Consider the following 22,747-nt stretch of genomic DNA (forward strand, 5'->3'; position numbering starts at 1 on the left):
GGCAGCATAAATTATTTGACCCGAGCTTCGGGCAGTTAGTGTCTTCATTTATGTTTATGGATGTTTACCATGGATAGATGGACTCTATTCTGCTTTTGTAGGTGCCAGTAGGTGGCCAGTCTGTCCATTATGTGTCCTATAAACGAAACGCTTTCTACCCAATGAAGCTTCCCAAGTACACTCTGCCAAAGGTAAGGTAACTGGAAAGGATGCAGTGTTTGATTGAGAAGAACAAGTAACATTAATTTAACTATGAAACATTTATTCCTCTGGGATATTTTGTTCTATGATTATACGTTTTAGTGGGTTGATTATTTCCAAATACTTTCATCAAGTTTGCTTCCAGTATTATTTACTGACGGATCCCTTAAATTGTTTTCTGTGCTTTAATCTCCTGAAAAATGATATAGGATTGCATAATTATGTCTCTGTTTATTTAATAGCATTGCACTGATTTTCAGTTTTCTCATCTATATCTACTTTGCCTAAATTACATTTACTTAAAGAAAGCAAATCTGGAGTTCCCGAGGGCTTCCCAAAATGTTCTGAAGCAGAAAATGTCAATTTAGCATCTGCACAAAAATGCACTGACTTCCATTTACTGCAAGCACAGCAGGGTGGCTTAGCAGTTTGAGAGACTGTGTTAGAACAACAGGAGAGATTTAGTTCCAGCAGTGTTGTTTCAATAAATCTATCCATCCTGCCTTGTATTCTGTGACCATTTTTTCTGGGAAGGGCACATCTTGTGCACCATGCTGGATAAGAGATTGAGTAAAATTAAAAGGAGCTTGGCTTCATTTTTAGTGCACAGCGTGAAATGCCTTAGGTCTAATTGCTACAGACCCAGACTGAGTGATGTCAAGAAGTGACAAATTGTTAGCTCGCAGCTTTGTGCACATCGCTAAGCGGATTTACACTTACTTGTTCTTTAAGCCATTTCCTAAGAAACATATTGGCAAATGAGAAGTTAAGTAATCCACACAGAGGCATCCACTCATGAATTCTGCTTATTTAGGACTTACAGATAATCAGCACAGACGATAACCAGGTGGTGGCAGCGATTCAGGACTGGCACCAGAATGATTCCTACAACCTGTACATGTCTGAGTCCAGAGGGCTATTCTTCACACTGATGCTGGAGGACGTTGTGAGCAGTGGAGGTCCCGAGGGAAATATAATGATAGACCTCTATGAGGTAGGCAGTGAATGTGCTGCAGGGGTGGTGCTTTTATCTGACTACGTGGTTTTGTAATATTAGGGCAGTGGCTTTTTTTGTAGTTTCTCCTTTTATATATTTCATATATTTATTATATTCTGTCTGTCTGTCTGTCTGTCTGTGTTGACATTAATGCATTACTACTTAAGAATGCTTTATGGAGCACTAATTGAGCTCCTTCAAAATGTTAACCCCAGAGTGTTATTGGAACATATGGTTTTAATTTTATGTTCCAAATTAAGGTAAATGAAGGTACCATATGTGGTTCCTTGTTTTATTTTCTGAACATCTTTCTTGACTGGAGTCCTGTCCAGTCACAGGCACAGGCTGCTGTAAGGTGGCAACATTCACCAATAAGAAAATGTGGCTAGAAATATATACTTTTCTTCAAAGGTCTAAGTTCATTTGAGTTCATTCACTGAACTGAGCATGCGTATACACACAAATACAGGTTCTGCCCGAACAGAATGCTTCAAGTGAAAAAACAGCATTTTTTTTGAGTCAATACTGAGCCCACTTTGAAGAAAAACAGTAGCAGTGAAGTATATCTCTACTACAAACAAAAAAATAAATAGCATGGTGAAACCATGTGAAAATCAAGGAAAACTAAATAAATCATAAACATTGAATTACTAAATCAATTTTAGCATTAATAAAATATAATAACATTATGTAACTGAAGTATAATAAAAATACTATAAGGGTATCAAAAAACCAAAATCACACATTTTACTGCTTGAAAATGACTAAAAGTGGGATAAATGTCTCACTGGATCACTGTATGATGTTATAGGAACTTGTGGCAACATTCAGTGTAATATTTACTACTACTATCCTATATTTATAAGAGTTTTTCAATAACACAAATATGGCTCTCTAGATGCATCTGGTGTATGTCTCAAAGTGGACTTATGGAAATATGATCAAATATAGTGCCACCACTTTTAGCCATAAATTCCACTAATTTCTAGAGACAACACCTATCTCAACATTTAGAACCACTATTGAAATACATAATGTAGAAGACTAAAGTCTGAAATACTCCCAGCCTCTGCTGATTTGGATGCATTAATGAGCATTGCATTCAAATGCATTTTTATCACTATGTGTCACATACATTAGCCTGATGTTTGCTGACTGACTGGGAGACATTTATATGGTTCCACAACCTCACAGTGAAGCCAGTTTTAATGTCTATTTAAGTTACCAAATGTGGTTTCTTGTCCCAACAGAGGGTTTGCTTGACAGAAAATCAAAAAGTCACAAACTTTTATCACATTCATCAAGTAAAAATGTCAGATATTTATATTTAGATATATATTTGAGTTAGATTTCTTTAATTTGTTTTCTAATTTGGGATTGTATTTATTTCCTTAAAAAATGATAAAAAATTACATGAAATAACATTAAATTGATGCTGCTTAGGAATGAATTTTTTTAGATGAATAATCAGAAAAACACTTTAAATTTTTTTTTACCCATATACTGAAACTGTTGACTATAAGAGGACTCTGAAGGCAACATGGGGAGAGCTAACGGAGACACTATCTGTCTCTAAGAGTACCATACAAAAGTCAAATCCCTGGTTTGGGATCTTTCTTGAGCAACATAACAGACTCTGACAAGTAAAGCACCAACAGATGGACAAAAACTTTCATAAGAGTTCTTGTGGATTTTCTGCTGTGTTTTCCTTAAGTGCACTGAGATGTTTTAGATGCCCCTTCTATAATGAAGCAGATGTTACACTGCATTCATTCTGCAGCATCTGGGTGCTTCTCTCATATCTACTTTATGGCTGCTTTATCATCTTTTTCATGCAACATTACAGTTGCACAAGAAAACATTTAACAGGTTTAGTCATTAGATAAGGTATCATTGATATACACATTTCGAAAACACGGTCAGTGATGGTGCATTGGCACAGTGCAGAATACCGGCTTTAACTAGTGCCCTGAACATATTATATCTGTGCTGACAGATCTACTATGAGGTTGCAGCAGCTGCACATGTATATATCAGCCTAGATTATCCTCATCCTTAGCCAGCAGTAAAAGCATCATGTTGTTGAAAGCTAAGATAGCCATCAGCAGTAGTTATGCTGCTCTCTGCCCAGAAACACTTAGCTGCAGTGACCAGTAGAAGATATGAAATGGTCATTCATACTTTGACAAAGATTTGTGGAAATGAAAGAGAAATGTGAGCTCAAGTGATAGCTGCAGGTGAGAGTCTGCATCTCTCTGCACATAAATACAAAGAAGAAGACATATCTCAGGGCTGTGCCATATGTTGTTTTGATTTTGCGGAGTCCTACAGATGGTCCAAAATAGTGCTCCATGTCAGGAAAAACTATCACTTTCAGACATCTCTTCCTTTCCAAACTAGGTCTTCAGCTTTACTTAAGTTTGAATAATTTACGGTTATTTTTTTCCTCCCTTTTTTGTTATTTTTCCCCCCACTGCTCTCCTTCTCTCATGTTCTCAGGTTGCCGGGATTAAAGGGGTGTTCCTGTCAAATAAAGTTGTCGAGAACCAAGTGAAAACTTATATCACATACAACAAGGGGAGAGACTGGCGTCTTCTTCAGGCTCCAGCAACCGATCTCCAAGGAAACAAGGTCTATTGTGAACAAGTAAGTGGGCCACTGACAAGAGGTACATTTGGTTATTTGGATTTCCATTATCTGCTTGCAAAAATACCGCAGTGAATCATGCTAGACCATGGTCAAAGTCTGCTGATAACTATGTGCCATAGCAATGCAGTTCTGAATGTGGCAGTGAGTGAAGAGACCTGTTATGATTTGGTTTACCTTCCAGTATTCATTTATATTCAATACATATTACTACTGTAATAAGTAAAGGGAACATACCATACCTTTCCTTATTTGTAGTCATATTCAAACGTGTAAATGTAATCCCTATGAGCCAAAGCTCAGGCTCCAGACTGCTCTGAGTACTAGGTTCATGTTTTCGTCTAATTGCTCAGTTCCTGGCACAGAACTTAGATGAAGTCAAACATGTATGTACGCACTCTCTCGAGACAGTATTACTACAGCACTGCGTATGCAGTAGGGGTGCAACATTTGCACAAATCTATACGGGACTGGGGAATGACTGCAGGCATGAGCACTTGATCATCGTAAATCACGAACGAAAAATTGGGATGCACTTTCAGGCCACTCTTTACATTAATCCCCTTTAAAAAACCCAGTTTTGCACTCAGATGTTGAATTTTAGAGTGTGTCTGTGTCCCGTAGAGGCTTATATTATTCATGCAACAAGATGTTAGCAGCAGTGGCAACGAATAGGGTGTAAAACACTGGATGATGGAACTACGACATGAGTAAATTTTGTAAATTCAATATAAGTTTTAGTATTATTTCTGTAGTATTGAATGTGCAACATAGACATTTTACGTGCTGCCAAGCCTTTGGTGTTTCCTGACATTTTCCTGCTTTTCCATGTCAGTCACATGTTATTATAATATTATGAAGATGATTTAATCATCAGGTTCTAGCTTTAAACATGTGGTGATTAAATGATTTAAGAATCACTGGATTTTATTTTTATTCACGTTTTGCATAGCATCCCAGCATGCTTTGAAAACCAGACTTTAATGTATTGCTCCGTATCATAGATTTTTGGATAGCTTTTTGTTTGTGTGCTAAAATGCAGCACATTATTGCATTTTTGCTTTGTTTTTCTTTCTTTTCTTTTAAAAAAATAAATCAGTACAAAGCTTCACATTATTTCTTATTCCACCAGGGTAGGCAAAGACAAATCATAAAAGATAAGGAGCACAAGCATAATAAGTGGCAGACTGAGTCAACAAGAAATTAAAAGAAAATTAAAACTTTTTTTAATTTAGAGAGATTCTAGGCCCATAAATTAAATCTAAAGAGGCACTTAATCCAAAAAGGTCCCACAAACACTTTCTGTTATTCAAACTGCCTTTTAATCTACCAAGCGTACACTCATAAGAGATTATCTCTACTGCTGCATCTCTATCTCTAGCCATTTTCCACTAATTCTGGGAACTGTAATAAGACAATATTTACTAAGCGTTACTCACTATGTGAAATAGCATAAATTGGGACTCATATTGCTTCATGAGCTTTGATTCCACTGGGCCACAGCTGCAACTAAAATGTTTTTTTTTTAGTTGTTGTAATTATTTTTTATGCTTGTTGTGTCTTTTTACAACAGACAAAAGCCCAAATATGGGCTTTGAGTTACTCATGTTTATAACAATCAAATCTTCACGTCATCTCCTGCGCATAGATCTGATCTATATTAACGTTTCATTTTGATTTGGAAAACTAATGTCCTTCGCGTTTCGCAGCCATACTGTTCGTTGCACCTGCACCTTCACGTATCAGAGAATCCTTACACCTCGGGAAACATTGTCAGCAAAGACTCAGCTCCAGGAATCATAATAGCATCAGGTGAGACGATATTTGATTATTTTGCACATCCATACTGTTGTTTACGCTCTGCCTTAATGCTGGTCTTTGCTCACATCCTTCAGCACACAGTCACATCTGGTTTTTTTTAGATGCAATTCCAGCTCTGTCTTTCTTAGCTGACAACAATTTCGAATATAAAAGGAAATCTGTTTGTCCAGCACATCTGTTGCATGTTCTTTAGTGGAACGACTAACAAAAGCACTTTTGTGTTGGTTCTGAATTAACGATCGGATCTGAAAACGTGACATGCTTAAAATAATTGAGATTAAAAATCTTTTGTATTCAGGCGTGGTTGGACCTGAGCTGACCAACGCTAATGTCAGCATCTTCATTACATCTGATGCTGGGAACACCTGGAGAGAGGTACATTACATTAACTGTTAGATTAGGGCTATGGGTACATTTTGTGATATTAGTACCTGTACAATGTCTTCATCTCGATAGGTAGTGCTTTCTGAATGTATTACTCTGCTGAGTATAATCAGGTTTTCCTTTTGAGTCTTTTTATCCATTGAAGAAACCAGTGATGAAAGCTGTCTTCCCCATGATTATTCACTGAGCGTAATACGGAACAAAAGTTTTAAAACATATGACTTTAGTGAGCTATTATCTGAACAAAGAAGAAGAGAACAAAACAGGGAATCTGAGCTTTCATTGCCAACTTTTATTCCTCAGTTTTCAGCTGCTGTTGCTGCAGTCACATTTTCAAAAAAAACCCCAACAAAACAAAAAAACAAAGGCGTGAAGTTTGACAGCCAGCCTTGTGCATATCTGATCTTTAAAACAAATAAAACAAAAGGAGCATTTAGACTTTTTGCCATTGGCTTAAGTCTGAAAAAAAAAAATCAACAATAAGAGCAACGCTCGCTTGATGCTTTTCTTTATTCACACAGCTGAGACTCCTGTGTTCCTGCTTGTGCAGGTTTTTCAGGAAGAGTACAGTGTGTTTTTCCTGAATCAAGGAGGATCTCTGGTGGCCATCCGACACACACCTCTGCCAATTAGACACATATGGTAAGGCTCTCCAAGGACACACCACATCTTTTTAGAGACTGTATTCAATCTTCAAAACAAGGGAGTTTGTGGGGGGGGGGGGGGGGGGGGGGGATTGCTTCCCCTCTGATGCTTTTCATACAGAATTCAGCTCTATTTGTGGCTGGTCTGTCTGTGATCCAACCATTGTTCTCTCCCTCAGGCTGAGTTTTGATGAGGGCAGAAACTGGGACAAATATAGCTTCACCTCCTCTCCGCTCTATGTTGATGGGGTGCTGGGGGAGCCTGGAGAGGACACCCTTATAATGACGTAAGATTTGAAGGAACCGTGAAGACTCAATGTGTTTCATTTTAGTTCATTACCGTCCTTGCTAATTATATTTTACCCAGATGAAGACTTAGAAGAGTTCACAATATTCTTGATTTTATTTGATATGGTTTTTGGGTTTCATCAGCCAAGATGTAGAAGAAGGGTTTCTCTGCTCCTGCAGAACATCGGTTAGAGTCAGTGTATTGTTATTATTATTATTATTATCAGTGGAGTTACAGGTTTTTCACATATTTCTTCTCAAATCTACCCCACATTTGATAAATTTTCTTGCTTTTCTGACTTTTTTGTGTAGAATATTCGGTCACTTCAGTCATCGATCTGAGTGGCAACTTGTCAAGATCGACTTCCGGTCCATTTTCCAACAGCGGTGCACATCTGACGACTATCTGACGTGGCAGTTGCACAATGAGGTAAGGCGGTCTTTCTGCTTTTTGACTAATGATAATGCAAAGATTCAGCCATTGATTAAAGCCAAGAGAATCACTTTGATTTAGCTGCACAATAAAAGCAAGATGGTAAAAAAGAAACAAAAAAAAGAATTTCTGAAATGTTTATGATGCATTATTAATCACAGGGTGAAGTGTGCATCATGGGAATGAAGAGAATCTTCCAAAAACTGAAAGCAAACGTTCGATGTGTCAAGGCCAGAGATCAGTATATTTCCCAGATGTCAGATTCCTGCCTGTGCACAGAGGCGGATTTTGAGTGGTGAGTTCCCTTCTCTGCAGCTACACTCTTTTCACTTCATTAAATCCAATGCACAACACTTTATCAATCTCCAGAGGCAGAGTCTGTGAAGTAAACCTAAGGCACAACAAGAACAGTATTTGAAAAGATCTATTTTATAATTCACTACTTGTTATTCCTATTTCAGTCATGTTCTTTTGTAAATTTAGGACATAACTTAGTAATAATAATTAAAAAAAAAGTTTCACGAACACAGATGTTTTTCTGCTTCCTAGTATATTGTGCAGTTCATTTATAGTATCAGTATTTCTCAACAAGTCACTTTTACCACACGGTGTTACCCAAACTTATATTTATGATAATATGCGTCGCAAAAGTATGAAAAATCTCAATTGTAAAAAGTTTAAATACCAATCCGTGACCACATGATCACGAGATAAAGAAAAATGTGGGTGCCCAGCCTTCGCAATCACATGAAAGCAGGTTCATCGCTGCATGATTCAAGTGCCCTTGAATAGATTTCCATAATGAATAGCAGTAGTGGTTCACTCTAGACTCTATTATTAGCTACTTCTGTACGTCTAACAAGTATTGCTTCGATACTTGTTTATCACTTCAGACTGTCTCATCCTTTCTTTTATCTTTCTCATCTAACTGCTGCTGATTGAGCAGCACAAACTAATATAACACAAGCTTAACACCACTTTATTACTAGATGACTTCTGGCTCCTGAGAGAGTATTTCTCTGATCACAATGAAAGATTTCTGACAGATCAGTCTTACTGATGAATACTTTGTTGAGGTATTATAATTGTGTGTTTGTGTTAACACAAACAATGCTTTTGCTTTCTCAGAAATTTGATGCAACCCCCCCAAAAACATCAAACCTTCAAATACTCTGAGCTGCTTTGCTGTGGGGACTTTTCTTTTCAGAACATTTCTGTTTGAAGGATGCATGTAGTTATTGATTTTTTTATTTTTATTTTTTGGAGTGGGGTTTGGGTATTTTCTTAATATATAAATAAATGATCCGTAATCTTGATAATAGTGTCTTTTTCCCTACTGAAACAGCGACTATGGGTTCGAGAGGCAGATCGATGGCACCTGTGCTCCAGCTTTCTGGTTCGTTCATTCAGCAACATCTAGAGACTGCATCACAGGGGACAGCTTTCTCAACACCACAGGGTATGCTTGAGTCACTTGTTCATTATGTTTTTGATTTAATTCAGTTTTATTTGTCAATGCAGTTTACATTGCACAGTAAAGACCATCAATAGTAGAGAGATCAAATATCCCCCACCAAGCTAGCACTTGGTGGCAGTTTTCACAGGGTGAGATTTCTGGTAGAACCAGATTGAAATTATGCCAGAAAAACAAGCAGCAGATGCACAAATGTTTTTAGTTAGTTTTAAATCAGCCTTCATGAATCACCTGTTGTTGTGTGAAAATAGTAGTTTTCATACAATGTAATTTCCAAGGTTAAAAACAGATGGAAAACATGTTTGAAAGAGACGTGTGTGGAGTTTAGGTAATTAAAAAGATCAAACCTCTGATTCTCTTACTTCAGATTAAGAGCGAGCCTTGCTTATATTTATTGCCACTATTTAACTGTCAGCCAAAATAAGCCAGATATGTGGGAAATATGAATAAAAAAATATCCAGTAATAAATCTGTATGCATCAGTATCTATTCATAACAGGCTAATTAAACTCATCTAATACAGCAGTTAAATATGACAAACAGTCGTATCCACTGTCTACATGGGTGGTGCCTGCTTTTATGCTCATGCCGTGTCTGACCGTCCTTTATTTTAGGAGTCCTCTCTTTTCTTTTATGAATTCTAGATATCACAGAGCTTTGTCCAACAACTGCACTGAGGGAAACCTGTTAAAGTACAGCCCCAGACGACAAAGGTGTCCCAGTCAGGCTCCCAAGGGCCTCCAGCTCTTCACCAATGAGGGAACGCTGGTAGCAACTTTGGGAAAGAATGTCACCTTCTTGGTGTTTCTGGAAGAGGTGCTAAGTTCACTTAAGAAAAAAAAACCATGTAGTTTACATTATAGGGTGAAGCTTTTAGGGTGCATGCTCTTTTATTGGTGTACTGTATACCAAGATGCTGTCATGAACATATCACAGAGGACCGAGCAGCAGCACATCAAATAAATATGCTGTGACATGATTCACAATATGACCTCATTCCAGTAGATATTAGAGAAAAAGCACACGGTTGTGTGTCAGCAAGAATGCTGACAAACAACCAAGGTTACAGCGTGAGTGACAGTATTTTCTTTTCTTTTGCAAGGGTCTTGGCTCCATGACAAGTATAACAGTGGACTTTGGTGATGGAACCGCTATATCGTATGTGAATATAAGCTCCATCGACGACGGGGTCAAGCATATCTACAGTAAAGTTGGCATCTACCAAGTTTCTGCTACAGCAAACAACGCTCTGGGCTTTGACAGGGTCGTACTCTACCTCCATGTCTCCTGTGAGTGGAAAAAAAGTAACTTGTCCTGGATAAGCTCCTGCTAAAGCATACAAAATCATATAATGCATACACTTCCACTTCCATGCTAGATTTATAAGCATCATTCATAATGCAATTCTCATATTAAGCCTTAAAAGTTCACATGATTCACACAGTTTTTTTCTGATCTTGGTGTTGTATGATGTCAGTGACATCTTTAATACAATCAGCTCAGGCGATACAGCTCTAGCTCACAGATGCCCCACCCACCTGCTGTTCAAACCTTCTGTTAATTGTTTACATCAGACGAAAGTTGGCTTAAAGGGAGCTAAAACAGCTTGAGGGTCTACACCGTGGCCCAGTGTAAGATAAATGAGGATTATTTTGAAATCTGAATCATGCAAAGCCATGTCCAAAAATAAAAATATGGAGCTGGAATATACACGTATATAATACAGCTAACTTTGCACCAGCCTTCAAATAGATCAAAACACTTGGACTTTTGAACCTTTAGAGTGAAAAAGTGGTTTGAAAATGCACTCACGCTCCTTCTGCGGGTTCAGATCGCCTCATTAAAGTTAGACTTCACCAAAAAAAAAGAAAGAAAAAAAGCTTTGAGTGTCATTCATCCAGCGCGGGTGTGAAAGACAGCTGTTTGTTGTCTCCTTGTTGACAGAAAAGAGCGCCACTGGTCAGCTTGAATTTACCTCATTATAACAGATTCCAATAGTGGCACTTTCATGGGTGCAAAAACATCAAAACATCTGCAGACACTTGTCAAACCACTCCTGAAGCGCATTCAGCTCCATCGTGCCTGTCAATGTGTTCTAGGCCGTTGTGCCAGAATACTGTGTGATCAAATACGTGGTTTCTCTTGAAATTCGGAGCACCATGAAAGCTTTACGTTTATGCATTTTAACAAAAAGGTACGACTTTGGAGTTTCTGTATTTTCCCTCTAAAGGTCAACTCGAGCAGGTCCAGCTTTCTGCTCCGTCAGTGGTCATCAAGAACAAAGCAGTAAACCTTACCACAGTGCTACAGCCCAGTGATGTGGGAACAGTCACTTATTACTGGTGGTTTGATAACAAAACGGAGGTAAGCCATACTTTCTCCTACTAAACCATGCTGCCTGTTTACTGAGCAGCATGATAGATAGTAGACAGTTTCATCTCATCTCATGCCTCTATGCCTTTTTAGCCTGTTGTGACCCTCAGTGGCGCAATGCCCTTCACTTTCTCCAAGGAGGGAACTCACACTGTTACTGTTCAGGCTTCAGTGGGCAACACTGTCCATCAAGATCAAAAGAGGGTATCAGTTTATGGTATGTATCTTTTTTATGTTACCATCATTTTCTTCACCTAATGCACTTAAGTAGCCATTCGATAATTGTTTTGAGAGCGAATAACTTGAAAACTTTATGGCTTCTGACAGCACAAAAAAAGGGTTCAGTGATGCTTCTTTCAGCCACATCTCATGCCATTCATGAGTGAAGGACGCTGGCTGTGTTGCAGTAGAAATGGTTTAGTTTAGTAACTACAGTTTTGTTCATGTGAAAGCTCTGTGGGGGTTATGAGATGTGTCTGAAAGCGCCAGAAAACATAAAAGCATTGCTGCAGTGTTTCTATGATCCAAGTTTAAGCCTGGGTAAGCAAGTGAGACCAGTTCATTAAGTAAGAACTGTTCTTACTTAATGAACTTAATTCTATTTTCAATGACTTGGAGGCATTTACTTCAGGCACCAGATGTTTTGCCTGTTTTTTCTGAAATTACAATTACTTTTACAAAGATATTCATTTTTTATAGAAAATCAACTTTGTAAATTATGGTTGTTTCTGTGTTTTATTTTTATTTTTATTCCTTGCAGTTGTGTATATAGTTTTGAATGTGTATGTGCTACTAAATTATGCAACTTATGATTGCACCGTTGTCTTTCTTGGCCAGGACACTTCTATTTTTTTCTAGTATAAATAAAGGTAATTATAAATAATGACAGAGCATTTCTTTAAATTTCGTTCACTTTTTATGCTAGTTTGCAAAGTTAATTGTACCACATATGGAACTGGCACATGAACAGGACCCATCACTCAACTTTAAATGCATGCATTTTCTTCTGCTTATCCAATTAAAGTTTCGAGCCTATCCCAGCCGTCACAGGGTGAAAGGCAGGGTGTAACCTGGACAGGCCACCAGAATATCGCAAAGCTAACACAGAGAGACAAACCATTCACACTCACACCTGTGGCCAATTTTACAAAGAATTTCCAATCAACATGCAATGTCATGAGCTGTGGGGGAAATTATACCTGGAGTGTACCTATGGAGGCAAAAGACGAACATGCAAACACCACACAGACAGTGGATTCAAACCGAGGCCCTTCTTGCTAAACAGCAGTGTTAACCACTGCACCTCTGTGCCACCCTCACCATAAACAATAAAAATACATGTAACACAGACAAAGACAGCAGAAACTCTGCACAGAATTTCCATTTATTTTCTTTTTGATATAAATTATTTACTAACATTTACAAAGATGTAAATTTTAATGAAAATACCAATTTTTGAGAAGTCCCAGGGCTGCTCTTTGAATCTAATAAAACACTTAGCGCTATAGCAGATCTCCAGTGTGAAGCAGTTCATTTTACATTCTGCCAGTAGTACAATCAATACATTTTATTACTGGCACTCCGACTGTCTTTTCTTGTAGCAGCTAATAAACAAAGTCGAGGATTTAGCTGCAGCAAATGATGCATGCACAGGAATAAACAATATATTCTAAAATGAAATAAGAAGGTCACCAGACCAAAAAATATATGCGAGAAACTGCACTTTTGCCAATCAGTGTAAGGGTTATTTGAAGTGTGTGAAGTGGATAATTGTTTAAAGAGGTTTTTTTCATGAAGTAAGAAGATTTCTGCCTATATTTCAGATTATTTCCGCTCACACGTGTTGGCATTTTCATCTAATTTGGATGAGCTGAACCCCGGGGTGTCTGAGTGGAGAGAGGACATCGCCAGAGTTGTGAAAAACTGCATGGTTCAGGTCAGTTTTTCAGCTGCTGGTGTTATAATGGCTGTAACATGAGTAGGAATAAACTAAAGTTCAGAAATCTCATTTAGATTCTGGCAATTAGCAGCTTTACACTAGTGTGGAGGAGAGAAAAAAAACTCTAGTCACTGTCTAGTGAGCTGATAACACTTAAGATTTTGGTTACGCTACATTTGTAATGTATGCATGTGATCTTGTCAAGTGTTTCACTCCAATAGCTGCAGTGTCTTTAACCTCAGTAGCTGTGTAATTAGTCGTTTCGCTCTGAACGGTGACATAGCACATCACTCGAAATCATTATTACGAGCGCAAGCTTTCAACTGAACATGTCAAAACACTAAAGGGCAGTAAAAGTGCTGCTATGACACTTGCCTTTTGCCTCTGTGAAGAAGAGAATGATGGTGAGAGAACACCACAACCTCTAGTAAAAAAGAGCCACACTGTGGTTAAATGTGCCTGGTTTTCTCTTTCAGACACTGTGGGGATGTCATCAAAGCAGCGGGTTATGTAAAAGACCTGGATACTGAGCTCTATATATATCCGACAGTAGCCCTCAGTATGAAACATTCACTTTGACCTTCTGTCTTGTCAGATATGACCACAGTTTGCACCAAGAAACTGACAGCAGACCTCTGGTTACGGCACAAATGCACTAAAAGCTCTGGCCTTTACCAAAGACTGTCATATTGAACTTGCATGTTCAACTTGATTTGTGCATTATACCTCGACAGTGACTGGTGCTTAGGCAAATGATATATGAAGCAGAAAGCAGAAAGAATTTACTCGTTAATACAGATGACCCCCAAGGATCGTATTTCAGGGCCGGAGTGCACACTATCACCTCAAAGTGTGTCAGTTCAAAAACCTTGTTTAATGAGGTTTTGTTGTTATTATAAAAGGTCACTGGAATCAGTGAGGATCAGCTCCTGGTCACAGTGCTTCCAGGGCTACCAACTACAGCAGAGATTTTCATTGTACCTGAGAAGAGGCCAAGTGACAGAGCCATGGATGAAAAGTGGGCACACCTGGATCAGGTACTGTCTCATAAATCACTATAACGGTCCTTGACAGATACTCAGTACACTTTGGTTTTCTGTAATCCACAAAAGAAAATAAATAAATACAAGAAGCTGAGGAGTTAAGAGACCGTCTCAGAAGAGAACATCTCAGGAGAATGCCTCCTTTCCTTCAGAGTGTCATACAGGATTGTTGAGCTCTCAGTATAAGCTAAGTATTAAAAACATATCGTTCTATCACTGCAGCTGTCTAGCAGGCAGGAGAGGACCCAAAAGTAGCACTCTAAAAACACCACATAAACTCACTGACTGGACTGAGGACATAAATACACATGAGGTAACAAGAGGACAGGCCACAGGTGTGAACACAGGTGACACTAATCTAGACAAATGAGACAAGGGAAGCAAAACTGAATGTGTTAGGAGACTATTGAAGTAAAACAGGAAGTAAGATAACCACAGAGACAAAACTAAGACTCACAGGCTGGACACCGGGACCGGGGACAAGACAGACTGAGGCTGAATCACAAAACTCTTGATAACCTAGAAAATAACATTCGGAAACCAGACATCACTATCTCCTGCTTTCAAAAAATACAAACCCAGACGAAAACTCAGAACAGTTTCTGTCACCACAGAGTTGCATCTTGCTTTGCAGATACACAGAACATTGTATTTACCATACCATAGTCTTAAGCTAAAGAATAAAAATAAAAGTGGTCTGCAATTTTTTTTTTCACCACACTGCCTCCTGCATTGATTTTTTCCCCCCGAGAAACTCTTTGCATACATTTCAGTTTCTCATATATTGCTGCAATCATCCTTAATTATCTAAGATTCTTTCTCCAATTTCCGATTGATGTGGAGCATCAAGCTGTTTTTAGAGTCCTTGGTTATATGTATTGGAGAAGTGTTTTAAGGAGAGTTACATCTTAACTTCACTTTCTCTCTGTTTGTCCACAGTACTGGAAGTATGTGTGCGCTGAAATGAAATTGTATTTGCACAAATTCCCCCTCTCTTATCTCTGACTACTGACTATTATTTCCTGTTTCCAGTTTTTCTTTTCTTTTATGTGTTTGACAGACAGAGTCTGTTCTGCGAGAGACTACCTAATTATTATCCAATTATTTTATGCTTTTTTTTTATTACTTCTTAAAATGTCTTCTGCCTTCTTTGGTGCCACAGTTTCCCTTTTTTTTCCCATTCCAATCATCAACTTGGGGAGACTTGAAACTTGTTCTGGCAAGGCAATATATCAGAATGAGCATAATGTCTGCTCTTATTTTTGTCAGAGTTACATTATAGTTGCATAGTAACACAGTTTTAAGTGCAGCTTGACTTGGAAAGTCTGCACTCCATCACCACCTAACATTAAGGTTAACTCTGACAAAAATAAATGCAGACGTGATGCTCATTGTGATGGATTACCGAAGTCAGCCAAGTTTAAAGTCTCTGAAAATGCATTTTCATACCATTGTGAAATGAATGGATGCCACTGGCTGCTTGGTGGTGAGGAAAAATATGATATTATGCCTTGGAAAAGGTCAGCCGTAATGAGGACCGTACATTTTTTGTGGTAATTGGGCTAAAGCATGCACAAACTCTGGTGTAGTCCATCAAGTGAGAACTCGGTGAATAAGAGGAATGTGTTCCATATAGGCTCATTGTTATTATTATATAGACCCCATAGGCTCTTTTCTTTCACGAGTCCAATCTTTCAGTAACGTCTCAATAGTCTGTCCTCATGTACTTTCTTGTTTTTTGACTATACCCCTATTTAATCAGTATTTCTCTTCCTTATCACACTTATTGTTTCACAGAACCTTCAAACTGATTTTAAATCTGTATCACTAAACTGTTAATTATTTCAGTGTTTCCACAGATGCATATTGTATTTCAGGCACTCCTAAAATGTAATACTTTATGTCAACACTAGAGGGCAATGCCTTCCCGTGTAACAGCACTGAAGTTGCATCCATCAGCGCACTGAAATAACACTCAGAGTATCTCAGAATGTGTAATTGGGCTGACAGTCACCTCTGTGAAGTTTTGAGACTTGCATAAACCTTTGGGTAACGATAACAACTTTATTTTAAGCCGCCCGGGCTTTGTGGTTGTTATTTTCTTGCTGTAAAATAATATTCCTGGAAATGTATCGCTCATCGTGTTTGGAAAAGCTATCAAATAGGTAAACAAAGCAATACAACAGAGATGTTTTTTTTTTTTTTTAAAGCTAGACAAGCTCATTTATTCATAACGGAAGAGACTGCAATGTATCACGAGTAAACATAATTTTGCTGGCTCACAGTCAGTCTTGAACTACGTTAATAGGTATTTAATTACATTGATGCATCATATAATTGGCACCATCGAGAAAGGAGACAATCTGGGGCAGGCGGCCGGGATTGGGAATTAAAGAGATGTATTTATCTAAAGCCTGTCTGATTACCTGGCAGAACCTCACAGACAATAGGGTAATAAATCTTCAGTTCACTGTTCTCATCTCCAGTGAATGACTTGCAATGTGGAGGCACTGAGTGAGCGCCAACACATACACATGTGCATCGATGAGCGCATGTGTGGAGGAGCTTATTAAAATGTGTAATAGATTTACTGACCCTGATATGCCACTAGAACAAAAAGTAATTATTCATACTGTGTAGAGCGGTCTAATTTTAACCAGTGGAAAGATTTTAGAAAGAGCGAGATGGAATTAGTGAGGCATGGCTAAGGACTCAAATGGGCACTGGGAAGGCATTTTGGTCTCTTGCTAAATGACTGCTTCATCAAGGTGTGAAAAGCAGGGGGACTTGAGTCTCTTCAGGGAGAAAAATTAAAACAGCAATTTTAAGATATTAGAACACACTTTAATTTCCAATAATGTTGCCTCACTGAACCTATAAATGGGCAAATCACATTCCCTTTAAAAGGAAGCATGACAAGGAAATAGTTGAACAACTCCCCGCTGTGATGGAAATGGCAAAAGATTATATTTTAATGTCCCCGCCACACCATAAGCAGAACACCTGGTTACCTGATAAGGTTTTTTTTCCCCACCATTAAAGCCTGTTAGGTTTCAGTGCAGCAGGTTTGGGTTTCCCTGTGTCACATCACCATTTGCTCCTCTTTAGAAGGAAGCAAAAACTCTGATTCATAATTCAAGCTGTTGGATGGAATGGCTGTGGTTGAAATATTGATGACTGTGAAATATTCCTCTACAGCTGCCGCTAACTGAGCCTTCTCCGTTCTGCCACTTCTCGTCATAGCTTTCTCAGGTTCTGCTAAGTGCTCTGAACCAAGACCTCATCCAGTTCACACTCAAACCGGGGGTGCAGGTAAACGTGTACGCCACACGGCTGTCTCCAGGTGAGCCTGCTGCGTCTGTCACACACCTACCTGAACAAATGGCAGGCAGTCTGATCCATTTTTGTTAGAGATGTGTTCCAGACCCCATTTCTGGGGTCGTGTCGGGGCCAGACTGTGTGCAGTTCTTCTAGTTTGAGGCTGAAAATGAGATCTACATGTGAATGAGCCAGCTTTCAGCCTTTCAAATGCTTATTAAAAATTAAACAGAAGTCTGGAATGTACAGCTTATGTATTTTGTCATATTGTTGCATTTGTTTTCCATGTTCTCTCTGTTTATACTGCGCTGACTGATATTTAACAGAATTTCTATATAATCTTGGCCTGCATATGTGCTCATTTTCTTCATCTTTCTGCTTCAAAGCTCCTCTCGTGGACAGCAGTGATAGTGGCCACAGCGGCACGGCGGTCATCATGCTGGTGTCAGTTGTCCTGATGGGCCTGGCTGCCTTTGTTATATATAAATTTAAAAGGTACAAAATACTTGGGTGACAGAGCACAGTCAGAGAAAGATAAGTTAGGCGGAGTCATGAAAATAAGTCCTCTGATTTGCAGATGCATCCATGAAGTTGTCTGTGATAAGATATGTTATTGCTTTGTTTGTTTGTGTGTATTCGCACGGCCCTATTTAGGGTTGCTCCCATTATTTAGAATCAAGCACCTAACTGCCGAACTCCTAAAACTTTCCAGAAGTATTCAGACTCCATATATCTCTGAGTTATGGACATCCACGACACAATAATAGCTTGAGAAATAAGACAATTCCCCTCTGTCTCAATCTGCAGAATATTACAGGGAATGACAGGCTAATCAATTCTCCCAGAGCGCTGAATGGGTGTCAGAGTCCTGCAGTTATCAATATTCATCTATCTGACAATGTGAGGGTTGACCTTTCGGAAATGCTAAACACAGCTATCCAAGGTGAGGCATACTCTGCAGAATGGCAGGAAAGGTTGAGAAGATGAATCCTGAGACAACACACATTATACAGTGAGGGACATACAGTAAATAGCATCCTCTGCTGGAGGTAATCCCATGCCAATCACAGGGGGATGGTTTTGCTCGTCAGTAGTTTGTGGAATTTTACTCATTATAAAGCAAACACTGCTGAACTTTATGGATCGTAATTACTACATTAAGAAATCAACTTTGAGTTCTTAAGCTCCCCCAAATGTCACAGCACCAGCTGCAACACAAAAACACAAGGGAGTGCATCTGAAATTAGAAATGCAAGATGTTAGTTTTAAGCAGAATTGGGGATGCATCTGAGGGGATGAAAAATTGATTGAAAAGTGAGGTGAACAATACGAAAAGTGAGAGAGCAATGCCCAGTGGAATGCAAAATGCCCTAGTTTCCAGCTTTCAAGCAATCCTCTCCCATCCTTAACAGTTAAAAATAGTGCGTGACACATTATGCCTAGTGAAGGCATTAGTGAAACAGACCTGATGGCAGGTTTCCATTAACTTGCTTCCCCCCCCCCCCTTGTGCACGACCTGCAGGAAGATCCCAGGCATGAACACATACACGACAGAGCAGCCTGACAAAGAACAAGAGGTCATCCCGTCAGTGACCTCCATAGCCGTCCCAAACCCTGAGGGGGACAAGCTGACCGCACTGGATCACGTGGATGTACAGCTGGACTCAAAAAGCAGAGGTGTGTAGCGCTTTATTAAAGCTACAGGCTTTATTCAGGTTTATTTTTTTCAGCTTATATCAGTTTTTTAAGCAACAAAATAGGTGTCATCTTCCCAGGCAGTGTACTTGTCACTAAAACTGCATAATTACTTACCTGATACAATTGAGGTAACTGGAATTTTATTTGTAGTGCTAAGAGCAATAACAAAAATGACATTTAGAAGATTCGTTTCTTTCCTGGGACATTATCACCATTAATTTGGAGATCCCACAGAAAGCACTGTCAACAGTTTTTAAAATTTTTTTTATTCAGAATGAACTATAAAACACGGTTTACAGCAGTGTCTGTGAAGAAGCCAAAAAGGACACACTTACTTTACAGGCTATAATTGAAGGGAGCAAATGTAGACTTTGGATAATGAGTTCAAAGAGGACTTTCCTGGTGGAATCTTCTGGACAGTCATGGCAGGAGCGAAAGTGAGAGTTACTTAAAGTGGAAATTCACAGAGAAACTGAAATAATGAAACTGTGCAACATAAATCTGGTATTTCTTGTTGACTAGTACGCTCTTCCATTAAGAATCCTAGTTTTGAACATGTACATTGACAAATGCATAATGCTACACCTGATACATTTTTATTGTATGATTCCCAGAAGACGTCTTGTTTGATACTGTATGTAGCAGTGTCTTCATTAAAGATTAACCAAATGTTTGGCAAAAAAAAAAAATGACTAGCCACGTGCTAGGAAATCAGAAAGCTATATCTTAATCGCGACATGCTAAAACTGTGTTCACTGAAAGGCATCCTGTCTTTATTTGTAAATAATAAATATTTGAAACATTAAAGAAAATTGTCGCAGTCAGGAGCGCTGGCCACAAGTTAAAGCTCGCTGACTTGATATTCGCTTACTGTTAGTGCCAATTCTGTTTTTCCTCCCTGTGTATTGTCAGACGAGTTGCCAAGACAGAGTTATTATTATGTGTTATGTATTTATGTATTTGCCAGCCTGACTTTGGCACAGTGAGGTATTAGCACGCACAGGTAAGCGAAGCACAACCTAGTGTGAGCTAAAGTGATGAGAATGTCTCGGTGAATTATTTGACCCAATAAAATAATTAGTACAGCTGCAAAGAAGCAGAGTGGTGAAAGCATTTTCATCAAGAAATATATATGAAGTTCCGGTTGATTTACCTCCACGCGTAGCTAAACAATCGACCCATCCAAGATAAATGTGTTTGCCTGCAAAAATACACCCTCATGCAAATAGCATACATAAAATTCCTCCCGTGTCGCTTTCCTTTCTTCTCCCTCGCCAGGCTACCTGCCATCTCACACAGACATCAAGCTCTCTGATGAAGCACCCCATGTGTTTTAATGTTGAGAGTCTATGACCGACTCGAAAGCAATACATCTTCTTTGGCAGTTACTTCCAGCAAGCTATGAAACCACGGTCACAATGAATGGTCTCGAGTGTTTTGCTACCCATGCATGGATGGACCAGTTCACACTGTGCTGCCTAATCCCTCTGAGGAGACTGTACAGATTTATACTTGCTTCTTGAAAAGGAACACTTTTTGACTGAAATACTTGTATTTTTGCAAGGACACTGATCTTTTTATGTAAATAATGTACATCCATAATGGAAGAAGTCTCAGCTGGTTACAGCTGCGCCTGCCCAAATATGAAAATATCAAATGGGAGTGATGTGTAATCATATCTCAAAATATTCTACCGTTTCTGTTTTTGGACTTGTGTTTGTGGAGTTTACTTTATTTAACTATGTGGAAATAGCTTATCTGAGTAAGACAGTGAGGGGAGCAGATTCATTAAGCTCTGTACAATCAGTAAATCTTATCAGGAGATTCTCATCAAATGAAAGCTTGCAATATCCAGGAGATGAAGGAGAGCTCCTAGTCCCAGATCTGTGTATTCCATCAAGCCTGCCTCTGTGCCGCTCAAAATGTTATAATATGTGTCATAACAAAAATAAGAACAGAAGATTATAGTAGATGGGTATGCACAGCAGATGAAAATCCGAGCAATCCCTCTTGTCTAGTAGACTCAAATAAGTCATTTTGGTGACAATGAAGGCAGCGGAATGAATGCTAACGTCATAAATGTTACCCTGCTTTAACGCGAACAACACACTAGTGCTCTAAATCATTGTTTTGAGCTATTGTTGCAACGGTAGTCTTATATTTGATTGTCATACGGTCAATTTTAACTGTTGCACAAAACAGTGACTTTTACACTTTGTATTTATTCATTGCCAGAAGCATTTCTGGTGTATTCGGGTTTCTATACAGAGAACAAAATGTAAATTTTCAGAATAATAACACTGCAGCAGACACTCACTGTAATGCAGTAAAAAAAAGTGCTAAATTTACACTTTAGTTATTAGATCAAGGTTTATTTTCAGTTTGTCGCCTCCTTGACACAGTTATTACTTACTTTTCATATTTTCTTTGAACTGCTGGTACTGTGAAGGATGTGGTGCCTTTTTATAGGAAAAGAGTGAAACTGTGGATTTTTGGATTATTGTAATTCACTTTTTATTTACTCTGGACTGTTTATGATATTAAGATGATACCAACATCTACACATAGCATTTCATCGGTTTACTGCAATGCACGGGAGCCTGCAGTCTGTTTAAGGTTTACCCCCAAGGACTCGGAGGACAAAAGCCTGCAGATTTGTTCATCTCGTTCGCTGCAAGGGACACAGAGATAGAGAAGACATATCTCCTGTCAACAAGGCTCAGCCTACGCACACTGCTTTGGTCAGCTGCTGTCTCTTTGGGATAAGTACTAAAGTTCTTCTTCATCAAACTTTTCTTTTTAAGTGTTGTCAGCATCATATGTCAGTAAGACAAATTGACTAGAGGCCTCTCCATACTTCTTCCCTCCAATCCTCCAATTGAGCCTGAAGCATAAATAAACTCGTCTTCAGACAAACTCTCATCTCTCCACACGGTCATCTGAAGATTTTTTTTTTTTTGTGCTTGTTATTTATTTAACAACTATTTTTGTTAAGTCCAAATAATTAACCTGTGAATACGATTGTGAACATATTTGCATGACCTTTTTTTTCTATTTCAAGCTACCTAAATATGTCTTAGGTAAAAAAAAAAAGAAAAAAGAAAAGAAATGTTAACAATGTGAACTGGAAAATGTTATGTTTCTCAACAGGCTAGACTAATCATTCATTATAAGTGATGTGATTATTCAGTGGGTTGTTACTGTGTTTTTCATTTGATCTTGCAAAAGTAACCATAATTACATAAATAATAAAGGAGAAACACAAAAAGGATTGCAGTGTGGCTGCTATATTTCTGCTGTCTAAACCACGTAGTTAACTCGCAGGCTAATCAGCAAGGCTCATGAGGAGAAAAAGTAAGGCTCTACCCTAGCCGACTGTGAGTCTATAACAAATTGGTACTTTTGATTGATAGGCACGCTCACATTGTAGAATTAGTTGCTTCTTCTTCTTTGTCTCTTAACAAGTGTTGCTTAGCATGCCTGAAGTT

The 22,747-nt window shown here is 38.6% G+C and overlaps 1 protein-coding gene across 1 annotated transcript in view; it reads left to right on the forward strand.

Moving 5' to 3' along the window:
• The window catches only part of LOC102788577 (VPS10 domain-containing receptor SorCS1-like), a 48,885-nt gene extending 26,371 nt beyond the window's left edge, over positions 1-22,514 (forward strand). Inside the window, exons 8-27 of the mRNA XM_006783744.2 lie at positions 102-191; positions 1,016-1,195; positions 3,698-3,844; positions 5,554-5,656; positions 5,964-6,040; positions 6,600-6,691; positions 6,873-6,980; positions 7,294-7,411; positions 7,576-7,709; positions 8,760-8,873; positions 9,533-9,704; positions 9,991-10,177; positions 11,119-11,252; positions 11,355-11,478; positions 13,085-13,197; positions 14,103-14,237; positions 17,487-17,586; positions 17,948-18,056; positions 19,084-19,238; positions 20,538-22,514. Coding sequence (XP_006783807.2) covers positions 102-191; positions 1,016-1,195; positions 3,698-3,844; positions 5,554-5,656; positions 5,964-6,040; positions 6,600-6,691; positions 6,873-6,980; positions 7,294-7,411; positions 7,576-7,709; positions 8,760-8,873; positions 9,533-9,704; positions 9,991-10,177; positions 11,119-11,252; positions 11,355-11,478; positions 13,085-13,197; positions 14,103-14,237; positions 17,487-17,586; positions 17,948-18,056; positions 19,084-19,238; positions 20,538-20,596 — 2,451 coding nt within the window. The 3' untranslated portion in view covers positions 20,597-22,514. The remainder of the gene's footprint in view (positions 1-101; positions 192-1,015; positions 1,196-3,697; positions 3,845-5,553; positions 5,657-5,963; positions 6,041-6,599; positions 6,692-6,872; positions 6,981-7,293; positions 7,412-7,575; positions 7,710-8,759; positions 8,874-9,532; positions 9,705-9,990; positions 10,178-11,118; positions 11,253-11,354; positions 11,479-13,084; positions 13,198-14,102; positions 14,238-17,486; positions 17,587-17,947; positions 18,057-19,083; positions 19,239-20,537) is intronic.
• The last annotated feature ends 233 nt before the right edge of the window (positions 22,515-22,747 follow it).

The sequence above is a fragment of the Neolamprologus brichardi genome, chromosome 13, assembly GCF_056152115.1.
Source record: "Neolamprologus brichardi isolate AB-2024 chromosome 13, ASM5615211v1, whole genome shotgun sequence".
Lineage (NCBI taxonomy): Eukaryota > Metazoa > Chordata > Actinopteri > Cichliformes > Cichlidae > Neolamprologus > Neolamprologus brichardi.